The following is a 15,113-nucleotide window of genomic DNA, read 5'->3' as shown; positions in this document are numbered from 1 at the left end:
AGACATTGCCAAAAAAAAAAAAAAAAAAATTCATAAAATTGACATAATTTCCATTCTTGAAACTAGTCCCTAAACTTTATTGGTCCTTATTTTGTATGACAGCAGAGTTTGCAAATAGGCCCATGTAGGCAAGACAAAGTTTGCTGCATTGGGTCATTTTAGGAGAACTTACTGTAACTCACAGTCAACCAAAACAAAAGAATGACTTCATGTTGATCAGATACCAAAATGGGAATGACTTACAAATTGACATAAGTGAATCAGTTAACATTTCTGTAATTCTATTGTCTACAATAGCACAGTTCATGACACCTACAATATCATACATTATGGGCTTTCAGATTAACACTCAAGACACTGTTATAACATTTGTTGTTCCTTAGTTCAAATGCAAGGTGAACTCCTTGGCCTTCGCCAAGTAGTCAACAATCATCTTGTTAACTGAACCAAACAGGAAAGAACCAGACTGTTTGTCTTCCCCTTTTTTAAATGTCATGAGCTGTTTGACAACTAATTTCCCCCAGAGGGGACAATAAAGGTTTCAATCAATCAATCAATCCATCAATCAGACAAAGAGTGACCTCGCCTGTATTTTACACAACGTAGCAAATGATTCCACAGGTTTCCATTGTTACTTCTTCAGACCATCTCGTATTGGTTGGTGTTGATGAAGTGAGACAGACAGCAGGCCAACGACATGCCGATGAGCTGAAGCACATACGATGTCATTTGTTAGAATGGTTCTATAGCTTATTTGCTCTGATTTAGAAATTTAATTAATTTATGTTGTTTTTGAGTGTGTGTGTGTGTTGGGGGGGGCTGTACTGGTGCGATGGCATTTCCAAGGTGGTTTGAAATGTTTTGAGATACAAGTCTGGTCACCAAATGAACGTTTGAATTTGTATCTCAAGGTACCACTGTGTTTGATTGGCATGGTTTGTCACGCTATTCTGAAGACGGATGAGCACCTGAGAGAAGGCGATCCCAAAAGTGACCCCAGCGATAATTCCCATGTTGCTCTCGATGAAGGACGTCACCAGCTGGTAACAACCCTGCATACACACAATTTTGTCTTTTAATCATTTATCAATCATAAACGTGTGACTACATCACTCGTCACCTGCTTGTGGACTTTGCGAGCTGCCAAAGTGGCGTTCTTCAAGTCTGTTTCTTTGCAGTCGGAGAAAGTAACACAGCAGCTGACAGGGATTCCCCCGGTTGGGAAATAGTCGCTGGCGAACCAGGTAGTATAGTTATGAACACCGCAGCATTGCAACTGCACAAAGGGGACAAAAATAAAACAATGCAGAGCTAAAGTTAGCTATTCAATAGTTTGGGCGTGTAACAAGACAGACTAGACATTACTAGATGCAGGGGCACTGACTTTGCGTTGAACGTCATCCACAGCCACACTTCTGTCGCTTCGTCCATCGTATCTCAGCAGAGTCTCGCTGTATGTGGTGAGGAATGTGCCTTTGATCTGAACATGCACAAACAAACACACTGACTTCCACAACAAATGATTTATCAAATGAAAACATGTGGGTTCGGTTGTCAGATTTCAACCTCGTGGCGAAAGATGAAGCCTGAGATTCCAGCGATGAGTTCGATTAGGAAGACCAAAGCCAGAAAGATGCCGTACTGTTGGGGTCAGACGTGCAATCAGGCAGACCTCAGAGGTCACACATTATCAGACAAAGTATGAATTCTGGAGGTGGGGGTTAACTCTTCTTCCGTAATCCCGCAGAAAAGGCTCCATGGCCGTGTCTCGATCTTTCTGGCATACATAAAATAGTTCAACTGCCGCCTCCTGATAATTACAATTAACATAGCGAGCATTAAACGAATTCGCTGAAACAAAATCAACAAAAACATATTCAGGAAATGAAGTTTAGACGTGTCATTTATACTATGGTGGATCTTTGCTTTTTGTGACCAATCCGTTCCAAAAAGCCTGACTAAACCCAAACGTTGCCAAAGCCAAAGCAATATTTCACCAGTTTGAGCATCCAAGGATGCCCCCTGCACGTGGCGAAGCATCCAAACAGGCCGAACAGCACAATGGCAACGCCGGTGCCGGTCAGAACAAAGGGAGCGTTGGACGGTGCACTGGAGATCAACAGCGTGTAAGGACTCAGCATGAACTTCCACCACAAACCCACCGCGAGCAGGACCACACCTGTCACCTGTCAAATTCAAAAAAGCAATAAGAACCATACACAAGGCCAAATATAGAAAACCAATAAACCCAAAAATCATTAAAAAAAAACGATAAAACCTCAAGGCTTGGTCGACCACAGAAGTATGAAAATTATGCTTTAAGAAGCTTCCTATGCATCACATTTTCGTAACCTTCAGCTGACATGACTACTCACTACAGAGGAACAACCAATAAAAAAAAAAATTAAAAACAATTTTGATCAATCAATTTGGTTCAGGTAAATCGGGATCGATTGTCTTATTCAAATCGGTTTGCATTACCGCCATTTTTAAATCTGTGTATTATCACGTTTAGAGATAAAACAAGACAGATACACTAAGAAAATAGCTTTGTTTAGGATCTCTTTAGGTACACCGATGGATTGGTTTCCAACTGTTTAACAAATTAAAGGTGAAGAATATCTAAGTGACAGCATCATTCCATTGTCTACGCTCCTTGGAAGAAAAAGTTTGGACACACCTATGTTAGCCACTTTCTTCATTACCAAGTGGGTGAGATGGCTTCGCCCTGTTTCTCATCATTCCTCGGATGATTCCATACCTGAACTCTGCCCTAAGCTTTTTAAAAAAAAGCTTGAATGCTCATGCAATCCATCAGAATCCACACCATTCTCCCACCTCTCAGGATAAAACTTAAACACTGAGTGATTAAAAAAAAACACACACACACACACGCACATCTTTAAACCTTTCAGCTCAAGACGCAAAACAAGAGATTGCAAACTTTCCAATGGAGTCAAAAAGGCATCTCACCCAGAAGATGAAAGAGTAGAAGAGTAGTAGAATCTTCACACATAAGATGAGCGGTTTGGTTTCCATCCTCCTCGGTGCCATTGCTCCACTCGCTCCCCCTCTCTCTCTCTCTCCCTCTCTCTCTTTCTCTCTCTCGCTCTGGCTGTCAGCCTTGCAAAGAAACACTTGGACCTACTTTGCGTTTGGCAGCCTCGCACACTCGCCTGCCATGCTCACATCTGAGCATGGCGGTGGTGCACGAGTCCTCATATGCCGGACAAGCTCATACTTCACACTCAGGCCACACAATTAACATCAGAGTGAAGCTGTAACACCGTCGCGCCAAGCACATCCAACTACTGGCTGCCAACATCAACATGCATTCTGTCATTGCACACAAGCTAATGATTCAATTCTGTGTTAGGAAATAAACAAAAATGTCATTAATAGGTTCTAGCTCCTCCCCTAAAAAAAAACAACAATTTGGGAATGTTCTTTTTTTAAGCAAGAAAGTACCATGGTATTATTGTACTTCATAAAAACATACAGCAATGACAAGACAAGTGAAAATATTTTTTGTCACAATTTAAACTGCTGAGTCCCAATGCTTGGGTTCTTAAAACGGAGTGAATTGGGTTGAGGATTTGACCCAGCACGTTGGGTTATATTTATTATTTATTTATATCATTATTTATTTATTATTTATTTTGACAAGTGTGCGAGCAAGTAACAAGTCCAACTGTCAATGACCTCCCTCAAACAGCGGTGGTGAAAGTTCACCTGCACAGTGGCGTGGAATTCTTTTTTAACCCGAATGGAAGCCGGTGGAAAGTAGGTGCAAACGTTGTAATTGCTCCTGCTATAAACGATTTATTCTTTCTTTCACAATCATACATTTATGATCAAGTGCAGTGATAAATTGTGACACAACAAAATTTGAGTTGATTAGCTCTTTGAATCTGTTGTAGTATAACGAGAAGATCTTTTATGATATGCGTAATGGACCCGTTCCGTGGTCATGATATTCTGCTGTGCTCTTGAATATGTGCTTCACCATCCGGTGGCATGGGGTTCTGGTTTGCGATAGATTCAGACTTGGACAGACCAAGGCCGGAAGGTCCCAGGGTCTGCAGGGGGACACTGACACACAAAGATCAAGCGTTGCTGGTTTCCACCTCCACCACAAAATGCATTCTGTCGGTCGAGTAATTAAAAAGAGATTTTTACCAGTTTGGTGAAGCGGTCGTTGCAAGCATTTCGTATCCGCTCTGCAGAGGCGGGGCTGTCCAGCCTGAACGGGCCTGTGATGCCCGATTCAGTGCGAGCTGCACTAATGGCGTCTTTGATGGCAAAGAAAACAGATGATGCGAGGAACAAAGGAGGCTCGCCCACGGCCTGACCAAGAGAACACATCACATTCATCATCTTTGACTGAGAGACACTTATTTGTAGTCTTTAGGACAAATAGATTTTGTTCATCTGAATCGTAGCATGACAATCAGAAGAGGCAGTAAGTCACATATGTGCAAGTCTATATCTAAAAATATAGATATATGATCAAATCACGGCATTCAAGTCAAAGTCCAGTCAGGTCATTTAACTTTTGCCAACCAAGTCCAAGTCTCAAAATCAGCCAAGTCATTTGGCTCAAGTCCCCAACCTGGCGGTTGAGTTACCTTGGAGGCGAAGATGGCTTTGTCGTGAGGGGCGTCACGAAGCAACGACACGGTTAGCTCGGTGGGAATGTCACCAAAGGCCGGGATCTTGTAAGAACCTGGACCCCGGGTGAGGAGGACACCCTGAGGGGAATAGTGAAGCTCCTCCAGGGTGAACAGACCCAGACCCTGCATAAATGCTCCCTCCACCTTGAGACAAATTGACAATATTGCAGCTGCACTCCAGAATATACCACCTTGTTTTTGATGATCTGCTAACTTACTTGTCCGATGTCTATTGCGGGATTGAGGCTAACGCCAACGTCCATCACAATGGTAGTGCTCAGGTTCTAAATCAATCACAAGTATAATGTCAAGCTGACCTATTGAAAATTGACGTCATTGGCAGACATTGAAATGCATTAGGAAATATTACGTATAATATGATTGCTATTTTTGAATGTTCTTGTTGCTGACAAACTTCTGCTCCACATGTCAGCACATTCATCAGTAATATAGTGAAAATGAGTGGGACAAATATTTATTTTGCAAGTAAATTTATAGTGTGAGCTGCTAAATCTCCTACTTAGGCCCCTAAAATTTGAAGCTCAGAGCCACTGTGTTCCTAATAAAATAATTAGTCTGGAGCCTCGCCACACCCCAAAAAATATTGAAAAAAAACATTGAAGACAATTCTGTGACTGAGTGTATCCGCGGGTGGCGATCCGTGAGCATGCAGGGGTCCACTGTATTGTTCACTGAGACATCTCAAATCTCCCTGGTTGACCAGTATGGTCATTAATTAATGTGGTCATGCTTTGCAGAGGCTAAAGAATGTGTTGGACTACTGTTATTTCTGTCTACATGTTTTGCTTTACCGTTTATGTTCAATTCTTTGTTTAGGGTGATTATAGCGCCACAATAGATGGTAGTTCGCGTTAGCATTATGCTAGTGGAATGGCAAAGCTATTTTTAAGTTTTAATACACAAGTTGTAATTATCTGTTTCTAAACATTTTTGTTAAGAAATAAAAAAACAAAATCAGCCAAACGACGGCTCAAAACTCTAGCCAACTCCAAAAAAACTTTGGAGTTGGCTACCTTTTATGTCAAGGCACCACTGTATATATATTCTTGCTCGACTGTACTAGTCAACAAGTCTTCTGCATAGATGGACACAGTCTGTAGTAATAAAGGTACAGTAAAAAAAAAAAAAAAACGAAAAGGGAAAGCATTGTGACCTTGTGAGCTCCAGTCAAACAGTCCACCTCCACTTCAGAACAGGCGACTCCATAGCTGAAATAGTTGAACACTCGGCCAGAGTTGGTTTCAAAGCTGTACCCTATATTTGGAGTCCTGACACAAAACAGCCAATGGTGAAACTGAACTCATCATATTGACTACAGACAAGAGAGCTCAAGCACGGACGCACTTGTAAAAGCCGTTGGCACTCAGGTTGACTCTGTCAAAGTACGCTGCTTTGACCTGAAACACAGTCGCATGCAGAAACTCAAAGGGAGTAAACATTTCAGCCAAGCTATGCTCAAAATGACTCGTACCCATTCTTCCCACGATCCTTTGGGATTTTTGCTCTTGTAGGGTTCCAGGCGCTCATTGAGAAGCTGGCAGGCGTTTCTCACAGCAGCTCCGTTGAGGTCCGAAGAGGCAGAGGCAGCCGTCGGACTTGTGTTAGGGACAGTTTGGGTACTAGTCTCCGATATGTGGATCTTTGAGCAGGGAACACCAAGAACCCGGCTGGCAACCTGGAATGGGAGAATTTGTTCAAATTCAAATGCTTAACAGACTGCAGTTCCTCCAATCGGTCAATGTCTGAAAACTACCTGGATCATCTTGGTGTGGAGTCCCTGTCCCATTTCTGTCCCACCGTGAGTCAGCAGCACCGACCCATCTGTGTATATGTGTACAAGCGCTCCAGCCTGTGAAAAAATGTTCATCAAAGCTTAGGTTTTTGTTGTGAGCATCCATTATTTGATAGAATTTACAGTTGCCGATGAACTTGAAAAAAATCGAAGCATGGCAGAACATGCAAATGCAGTTCATACCTGGTTAAGAAAGACAGCCGTGAAGCTGATGCCGAATTTTGTCGGTATGATAGCAAGGCCTCGTTTGGTCCATCGGTTTTCTCTGGCAGAAAGAAACCCACGTTGATTTAAGGCCGCCGCTTTTTTAGCGATAACGTCTTTAAATGGTAACCTACTTATTGTACAGCTCGACGGCAGCTCGCTGCTGCTGGTACCGTGATCGGAACATGCACTCATCCCAGCAGCGATCCAAAGTAGACTGGTCCAGGACCTGGTTGTACGGTGTCACGTCACCTTCTTTGTACAGGTTCATTTGTCGAACCTGCAAGAGGACAAACATAGTGACAGGACACTTCCTTCCCAGAATCTCGCCATTTTTGTACAGGCAATTCACAGACCTCGTCCGCCGGCCGGCCCAGGCTCTGAGCCACGTCGTTCATCCAGGTCTCCGCAATCATCATGCCTTGTGGACCTCCAAAGCCTCTGAAGGCTGTATTAGATGGCAGATTGGTGCGGCACAGAAAGCCGCGACCACGCACGTTTGGAATGCTGTATGCGTTCTCCATGTGGAACAGAGCGCGCTCCATGATCTCAATGACAAAGCAGAAGGCAACTATGTAAATGCAACATCACGAAGATACGAAGTGATGATGGATACTCACTGCCTGAGAGAGGTCAAGGGAGTTTCCTGCATTACTGTACATTGACACATCCAGGGCTAGCAACTTCCCGCTCTTCAGGAAGCCCACCTTGAGAAGCAAGGGATTGTTTTAGTGCTTGCATCATTTTTTGGGTCGCTGTCGTTCAATTCATGATCAAAGGCCATTGCTGATGGTCATGCGACTGATGTCACAAAAATTAGCAGCGAACGATTCTTCAAAATAAATGCTTTAAAGTATTTAATGCAATCCCAGTTGAAGTTTACTGTCAATCTAAACATAAAACTAAAAGTTGTACTCAAAACAAGGAGATAGCCTCTCTTAGCTCAATGCTAACCCAAAATGGCAAACGCCATAAACACTGTTGTTGTGCGGCATTAAAAATTTTACAAGGGATCATCAGTTTTTTTGTCCAGGCCTGTTTTATGAATGTGTTTTTCAAAATTAATTTGAACCATAAACAATATCTGCTCTCCAATGTTTAATTTTTATTTACTATTATTTTTGTCATAAGTAATTTCTGTGACCAACAATTTTGTCCACGTGTGTATAAACGTGTGATCTTGACCGGGTCAATGTGCGAAGTGCCTTGAAAGCGTGCATTTGAACCTTATATTTTCCGTAGAATGGGTGTCTTCCTCCAGTGATCAACATGTCTTCATCTCTGTCCAACATGCACCTGACAGGTCGTCGCAATCTGGCACGCAAGCAGAAAAACCCGCGGACGTGAATGTACAAGCCCGAATCAGAAGGGACAGATCAACGTACTTCTGCGCTGCCACGGAAACCACAGTGGATAATAAGGTGGTCCGACTCTCTTTGCCGCCGAAGCCTCCGCCCATCCTTTTTACTCGCACTACCACCCTGTTGGAGGGGATGCCCAACGCCAAGGCTACCAGAGACTGACATGCAAACAATTAAAGCCTTGGTCAAACCATATTTTCACTACATTTCCCCTCACCTGTGTTTCAGAAGGATTCTGAGTGGAAGAAAAGAGCTCCATTTCGTCGTCTTCCCCTCGAGGGACAGCCACAGTCACGTTGGTCTCCAGGTAGAAATGTTCTTGGCCACCGATGTGCATCTCACCTGTCAGTCAATCATTCATGTGAGCGCTTGGCTCCAGTTCATTTGGAATGGCGGGCTCACATTTACACCTTCCAGAATGTGGTCCGCCTGTTTGAATCCTGCCTCCAGGTCTCCCTTCTGGAGTGTTCTAATTGTCTCGTAGAAGGACTGGGCTGCAATGGCTTCCTGTTAAATCCACCAGAAGCTTTTCAGAAGAATATTTGTGAAAGGCCAGAAACATTTTGGAGTTTCTATATGATCTTGGAGCTGACCTCGAGCCAGTCACAAGGAGTCATGCCGTCTTACCAAAATTCATTTCAACATTTGTTTGGAAGTAAATCGGGCCTGTGGTCTTCTAACCTGTATGGTGATAATCGGCTGCAATTCCTCATACTGGATCTTGACGGCTTTGGCGGCTTGCTGAGCATGAACCTGAGTGTCAGCCACAACGGCACCAATGACGTGGCCCACACATGTGACCTATCATGAGAAGTGACACCTGAACTGTCAGATCATAATGGAGCCTTGTGAGTGACTCAAAAGAAACCCACCAGGTCATCAGTAAGGACGCTCTCATCATGCCATAGTCCGCTCTTGTTGCTGCCTGGAATGTCACGGGCAAAGACGCAGCAAATGAAGCCGGGCGAACACTCTGCTGCCGACGAGTCAACGGAACTGTGACACAAAGCCAAGATTGTGAAGACTCGAGAATGGGAGAATTTGTGTACAGCAGCCGGTAATGTGAATGAACGGAATCTTACAGGATGCGAGCATGCGCCTTGCTGCTGGTCACCAGGGCCAAGTACACCTCGTTCTCAAACAGCGGGATGTCGTCGCAGTAAACCGCCTCACCCGTCGCCTGCTTCAGAGCTGAGAGGTGCATCATGGGATGGCCCAGCACGTCATCTTGGTTCTGGGCCTGTGGCACCTCCTGCAGATCAAATGGTTCATGGCTTGTTTCTTTCCATGCCTTGTGGGCAATGAGCGCATACGTTGTACCTGGTAGATCTGAACACTGGATGGCGTCTCTTGATGGTAAATCTCTGTTGCGCTCAGGAGATCAGATCGGACCTCTTCCACGTTTAAACCCTGACAAACGACCAAGCTCATGTGAAGATGTTTGACGAGGCATCCGTGTTGCTTGGAATGGAAACTTATTGCCAGAGTTGGGGCATAGGAGTCACATGGCTGAACTTAGGTCAGACTTTAGTCGCCAATTTTAAGACTTGACACTTGGTTGGCTAATTTTCTATCCTATTGGGATATCGGTAGTAGGAAATTGACTTGCTTGGTTTTTGCCACCATAACTTAACGTACATTTGAAGACTTAAGACTTACGGTCATGTGACTGCCCGCCAAATCTGCAAGTGACACTTCAGTTACCTGCTCTCGCAGCTTCTGCAGCACTGTCAAGTAGAACTTGTAGAATAAACTGAGGCTAAGAGTTCGTCGGTATGTCACCATGCCGCCTGGCGCAGATGGATCAAGGGTCAACTCCTCTGCCAATGAGGAGCAAGCTTCTTCCAGCAACGCCTCCCCCCAGCATCTGAATGACATTATCGGGCGTTACGATCTCCTTTCCTTCCTCTATTCATTTCTATTCTTTGTGTTTGTTACCTTCCCAACAGTTTGTTTGCTGTCTTATTTGCAAGCACTGTGGTGGCCGCCATGCCACCGTAGCTTAGCCTCACATCCTCCACAACGCACGTCCCGGGTGTGAAAGTGACACTCATGGCGGCGGTGACAATGCTGATGTCGTCCTCTCGGCGAGGTGACTGCTTGAAGGCTGAGAAGAATTGATTCTAGCGAGGACAAAGAAGAATCAGCAAAAGAAGAGATGAGGGAATGACAGAAATGATCACAGGGTGTCTGATGCTTTTGTTCATCTACTTTTCCCATCCTGTTTCTTTACACATACAAACATCTGTATGTACTTTTAATGTAGCTACCTTCCTGCTATAGGGAATCTCAATGGATAGCAGGATTTCTTGTGGGCGCAGCACAGTCCTCCTGTAACCCACAAAGAAACCGTCGTCCATCTGAACCACACGACTGCCATCTAATTAGAAGCAAGAGAGGATATGTTAGAGATGAGCTGCAGAATGGAGTTTCAAAGGCAGACTGAAAAGTCATTTTTGGTCTTACCTTTGTCCATCAGTGTGAGTTTACAGCTGGCTGCCATAAAAACAGGATTAAGGTCTGATATGGGACTAGCAGTCATGATGTTCCCACCAACAGCCTGAAAAGCAGCAATGGTGATCTTGTTGATTTTATTGGTTATTTAGGATTATGCACATGCCAGAAACACCAGAATGAAACGGTGAGCATTGTATAACATGTTATATCACTGGAGTGGAACATGGCTGGTTTATAAAAAAAAAAGAAAGGTCGGGCCTTTATTTTCATATCTCACAATGGGCTGTTCTCGCTCACCGCAACGTTGCGTATCTGCTGTCCCGCAAACCAGCGCAACTGCTCCAGGACAGCAAGGAAGACCTGGGTTTGGTGTGAAGGGAGCTCCTTCACGGCCTGCTTCAGTACCTCACCCACTTGGGTGAGAGTGCACGCTGCGCCAAACACGATACCTAAAAGCATGACCCACACAAACTCGGTCTTCAAACCTCATTTGCGAATCCCTTTTTTATGTTCTGCCTCAGTAGTTACCCTCATCAGTGTGTATCACTTTGTGGAGATCCGGGATGAAGGCTGGAGCCAGAATGACTGGATATAACATGTTCTTGAACTTTACTTCTATACCTATACACACACACACACACACAAAATGAGCAAGTGGTTGCGAAAACGAGTGTGTGTGTTTTAGTGCATGGGAGTTAACACGTACCCACTTCTGTATTTCCCACCACCACTCGGGCATCGGGATGTTTACATTTCAAAATGAGGAACTCGTCCAAGGTGGCAGGCTGCAGCCACACTGCCCTGTCATTGCGAAACTGCAGCGAGTAAGTCTTCTCACTTTTACTCAGGGTCTACAAAGTGCAAGCAAAGTATTTTAAAGCGTAAATACAAAGACTCGGATGAAAATACAATCTAGGTAGGTCCGGATTTTGAGCAGATTAGGTCACCTTTAAGAATATTCCATAGTCTGAAATTCTTCTACAATTCTTCTACTTGTACATATATGATAATGAGTTGAATTATTACATCCAGGCTTTTTTTTTCTATAAAGTATCAGTACTCAAGTACAGAGTGAGACTACATTTGCCAGCTGTGGATGTCAGACGTGTGGCCTTATGTTCTGTTTCTCACCATCAGCTCTGGAGGGAAGATGACCTCCTGCGTGGGGTCAAGTGGCGCAAAGTCAGCAGTGTTGAACAGCTTTGAAGCCATCTAAAAAAATACTCCAACTGTTATTCCACTTGCAATAAGGCGGCATCTTTACAGTGAAGACACACTTACGTCCACATCCGCCTCATTCTCCTCGTCTTTGCTATTTCTCATACAGCAGCCGTTGTCCCGTCCTTTCCCCCCACAGCATCCGCCTTCCTAAAGTGACATACTAAATTGAGTGAATCCAATGATTTACAACATTTATAAATCATTGCGTACCATCAGAAATCATACAATTTTACTTAATTGGTCAGTCAATTATTTATTTAGGACTAATAATATCTTGCCAGAGATGTACAGTGATAGGAAGAAACATTAAACGCTCGATAAAAGAAGGATCCAGTTAACTTTGTTACGAATTAATGGCATTTCAATTCATATCAATGGGGAAAGATGATTTGAGATAAGTGTTTTGAGTTACGATTGCGGTCACAGAACAAATTAAACATGTTTCTCAATCTACAGGTTCCTTGGCTCAATAAAGGTTGGTCTGGTCTAGTCTCACCACAGTAAAGGTCTTGTAGGCTTCCAGGATGGGCCGATATCCAGTGCAGCGACAAAGGTTTCCTGAAAATGAGTACTTTGAAATTAAGCACACAATCCGCAGTATACAATCACAAATTCTATAAGTATATACCCTCTCCCTGAGTTAAGTCATGGTGAAATGTCCTACCTTGGAAAGCCTCCTCCACATCAGCCATTTTGGGGGTGGGGTTGTTTCTTAGCAATGCGTACATGGACATGACGATACCCGGAGTGCAGAAACCGCACTGCGAGCCGTGAGCCTTTGCGATCCGTTCCTGAATATGACACAATAAGTCCAGGGTCACCAACCTTTTAAAACGAAAAGGTACTTCTTGGCTACCGATCAACACCAACCTGTACGGGATGCAGCTGCCTTGCAACACTGCCAATTCCTTCCACGGTGGTCACAGCAACCAGATGCAAGGAGCAGATGGGGGCAAGGCAGGCGTTCACGGCATAATGACTAAGCAGAGCTAAGGACTTTATTTCTCAGTCTCAATTAATCAGCTTGAAATCAGCGCATGACTTCCAGGCGGCAGGATACGTCAGGTTTTGCGTGTGAGCTTGGTATTTGGACAGCATCACTGTGCACGCTCCGCAGCCACCTTCAGCACAACCCAGCTTGGTCCCCGGTAAGCCCACTGAGAGAAAACATTCCATGAAATACATGCACATGCATCCAAAGTCCTCAAAGAGTCACAAGGCAATGATTGATTCATGTAGTGTCTGAGTGTAACGCATTGATTCCACTGCCAATGAAATAAAGCAGGGTGAAGGGAGAGACTTGTGTGAGACCAAATACACGTTAGTTCCGCTGAAATGCGCCAAAGAATGCGTTTGGTGAGACGCTGGCTGTGTATGTATCCAGTGATGGAAAGTAACAATGTACAAATACTTGGTTGTTGCAGATAAAAATTCTTCAACCATCTTCACTTGAATATTTTGTTTCTGATGACTCGGCGCAATTCACTTCTGTTTCACAGAGTTCTAAAGTCAAGTTTATTTGTACAGCCCTTTATCACGAGTCATCACAAGTACCTAAATAAGAGTTCCTATTTCCACATCTAACAAAAAACAGCCACTTAAGCAGAAAATGTGAACACTTTTGCAACTTCTGGTATCATGATGAGTGTGAGTGCTACATACACTTCCTCCTCAGATATGTGAGCAAGGTCATTTCAGGATCTGCATTTGTCTCCACAATCTGCACAACAGGGATAAAAAGTTTCATTTCCGCTTTCTATTGACTGCATATCAATAAGTCACATATAAATTGCTGAAATGACACTTTGGCTTATCATGTAGGGAAATAAAATCTAAGGCACGATTGTGTTGAATGGATGTTGCAGCCCAAACCTGGTGCAGTTATTTATTAACAGCTTCAGGCCTGTGTCCAGACCACACTGCTCTCTAAAAACACTGTTGTCATATTTATTAGTATTTGTCATTCGTGAACAAGACTATCACAAGTTCTAAACCCTCTCTAAAGCACTTAAAAAAAAATCTTTACAAACTAAAGCCAGTTTCATGCCAGTATATTTACAAACACACACATATAAATAAATAAATTATATATATATACACACACACACACACACACACACACACACACCCACGCACGCACGCACACACACAAACAGTAGATTGAAATTACAAAAATATAATCTTGTAAAATGCATCTCTACATGTTGTTTTCTGTACATGGTCTCTAACATATGAACACCTCACATATGTGTAAACAATTGTAATTGTTGCAATTGATGTTCAAGTTAAATGAATGACATTGTTACCTTTTTCCCATTTACGAAGAAGATGAGGTCATCGGAGGAAGACCGGGCACAGGTCGTGCAGTCCCTCATGTTTTTGTCCAGTTCCCTCATGTTGTGAAATCTTTCTGTCCTCTTCAGACTTTTGATTTCAGACGTTAACTGTCCAGAGGGGGCATGTGCTTGCAGCCCCGCCCCTCTAAGCAACACAACAACTTTCAAGTTTTAGTACCCTGTATTATGTATCAGGAGAATTAGTGGGAGTCTAGCTCGGTGGTTGGTAAACACTGATCTAGACTGCTGTAAATGAACTTTGCCACCTGGCAAAGCAGAAAGAAAGCTCAGGGACTGTATAATTATTGACAGTTAGCCTGGTGCTTGGAGACAAAGGTCCACAAATATATTGTCGCCAGCTCTTAATCTGACTTCCTGAACAAGGGAAAACTTAAGGAAGAAAGTTAAAGCACATACATACCACACATAGATAATAGAGGTCAGTGTAATTTTCATGTCATAAGCAAAATGGGACATCTCATTGTCTGGTAGTAGTCGTTTTTGTCCAAAAAAACATTTAAAACATTTTGAAAACGTCTCTAGTTAATAACTGGATGTAGACTATACTATAGGAATATTCTTGGCTCAAGTCAAAACTCATTATGCATTATTGGACATTATGCAAGGGTTAAAATAGAACGAAAATGGTGTTCTGCATCAGAGCAATGCAAAATGTAGAAACTCTTTCTTATTACATATCAGCTCGCAAAAAATATCCTAAATGTTTGTGAGTAGGCTTTTGCTACTAACAATTTTAATAATCAGTTAATCTGTCGATTATTGTGTCGATTCATTAATGAAGCGGATGACAAAATTCCTTTGCTTTTTACAAAAAATTGACATTTCAATTTTATAATGCAGATGACATGCATAAATTGTGATTCAGTTAATAATTTGTTCTGTAACGTAATAAAATAGGCAAAAAATTTTTTCCGAGTAAAAGCAAACGTTTTATTTGGATTCCACACAAAAATAACTAGTCAGCTTTCATGTAGGATGACAGATCGGAAAATTTACTGTTGACAGGATGAAATTCTGTGACAAAATT

The 15,113-nt window shown here is 43.0% G+C and overlaps 2 protein-coding genes across 2 annotated transcripts; both read right to left on the bottom strand.

The window, feature by feature from the left end:
• Positions 1 to 47: 47 nt before the first annotated feature.
• LOC148402027 (tetraspanin-7-like) lies at positions 48 to 3,649 on the bottom strand. Its single transcript, XM_088366733.1, has 7 exons — positions 2,974 to 3,649; positions 1,998 to 2,186; positions 1,567 to 1,641; positions 1,385 to 1,480; positions 1,121 to 1,276; positions 969 to 1,052; positions 48 to 708 (listed from the first exon to the last, which is right to left on the bottom strand). The coding sequence occupies exons 1-7, from the start codon at positions 3,052 to 3,054 to the stop codon at positions 640 to 642; spliced, it is 750 nt and encodes a 249-aa protein (XP_088222859.1). The 5' UTR covers positions 3,055 to 3,649; the 3' UTR covers positions 48 to 639.
• Positions 3,650 to 3,796: 147 nt separating this feature from the next.
• Positions 3,797 to 14,294, bottom strand: xdh (xanthine dehydrogenase). The gene is made up of 35 exons (XM_088366720.1): positions 14,036 to 14,294; positions 13,392 to 13,449; positions 12,790 to 12,886; positions 12,600 to 12,708; positions 12,394 to 12,520; positions 12,226 to 12,287; positions 11,790 to 11,876; positions 11,640 to 11,720; positions 11,215 to 11,359; positions 11,037 to 11,129; positions 10,806 to 10,957; positions 10,518 to 10,611; positions 10,322 to 10,431; positions 9,990 to 10,174; positions 9,756 to 9,918; positions 9,372 to 9,461; positions 9,134 to 9,303; positions 8,924 to 9,047; positions 8,733 to 8,852; positions 8,462 to 8,558; positions 8,269 to 8,393; positions 8,076 to 8,209; positions 7,917 to 8,004; positions 7,311 to 7,397; positions 7,047 to 7,238; positions 6,825 to 6,970; positions 6,670 to 6,751; positions 6,448 to 6,543; positions 6,166 to 6,369; positions 6,039 to 6,091; positions 5,848 to 5,962; positions 4,892 to 4,957; positions 4,629 to 4,817; positions 4,180 to 4,347; positions 3,797 to 4,092 (listed from the first exon to the last, which is right to left on the bottom strand). Exons 1-35 carry the CDS (start codon positions 14,123 to 14,125, stop codon positions 4,042 to 4,044), a joined length of 4,050 nt encoding a protein of 1,349 aa, XP_088222846.1. The 5' UTR covers positions 14,126 to 14,294; the 3' UTR covers positions 3,797 to 4,041.
• Positions 14,295 to 15,113: the final 819 nt, after the last annotated feature.

The sequence above is a fragment of the Syngnathus floridae genome, chromosome 2, assembly GCF_059516105.1.
Source record: "Syngnathus floridae isolate MCC-2025c chromosome 2, RoL_Sflo_1.0, whole genome shotgun sequence".
In the NCBI taxonomy this organism is placed as follows: Eukaryota; Metazoa; Chordata; class Actinopteri; order Syngnathiformes; family Syngnathidae; genus Syngnathus; species Syngnathus floridae.
Note: the sequence above shows the minus strand (reverse complement) of the source record. Positions and strands in the feature narration are given on the sequence as shown.

Coding starts and splice junctions, on each gene's coding strand:
- LOC148402027 (XM_088366733.1), bottom strand. CDS start 3,054: ATGGCACCGAGGAGGATGGAAACCAAACCGCTCATCTTATGTGTGAAG. Junction 2,187..2,973: donor TCTACTCTTTCATCTTCTGG/GTGAGATGCCTT, acceptor TGAATTTGACAG/GTGACAGGTGTGGTCCTGCT. Junction 1,053..1,120: donor CTCGCAAAGTCCACAAGCAG/GTGACGAGTGAT, acceptor GTGTGTATGCAG/GGTTGTTACCAGCTGGTGAC.
- xdh (XM_088366720.1), bottom strand. CDS start 14,125: ATGAGGGAACTGGACAAAAACATGAGGGACTGCACGACCTGTGCCCGG. Junction 11,877..12,225: donor CCTACAAGACCTTTACTGTG/GTGAGACTAGAC, acceptor ATGTCACTTTAG/GAAGGCGGATGCTGTGGGGG. Junction 8,559..8,732: donor AGCCGATTATCACCATACAG/GTTAGAAGACCA, acceptor TGGATTTAACAG/GAAGCCATTGCAGCCCAGTC.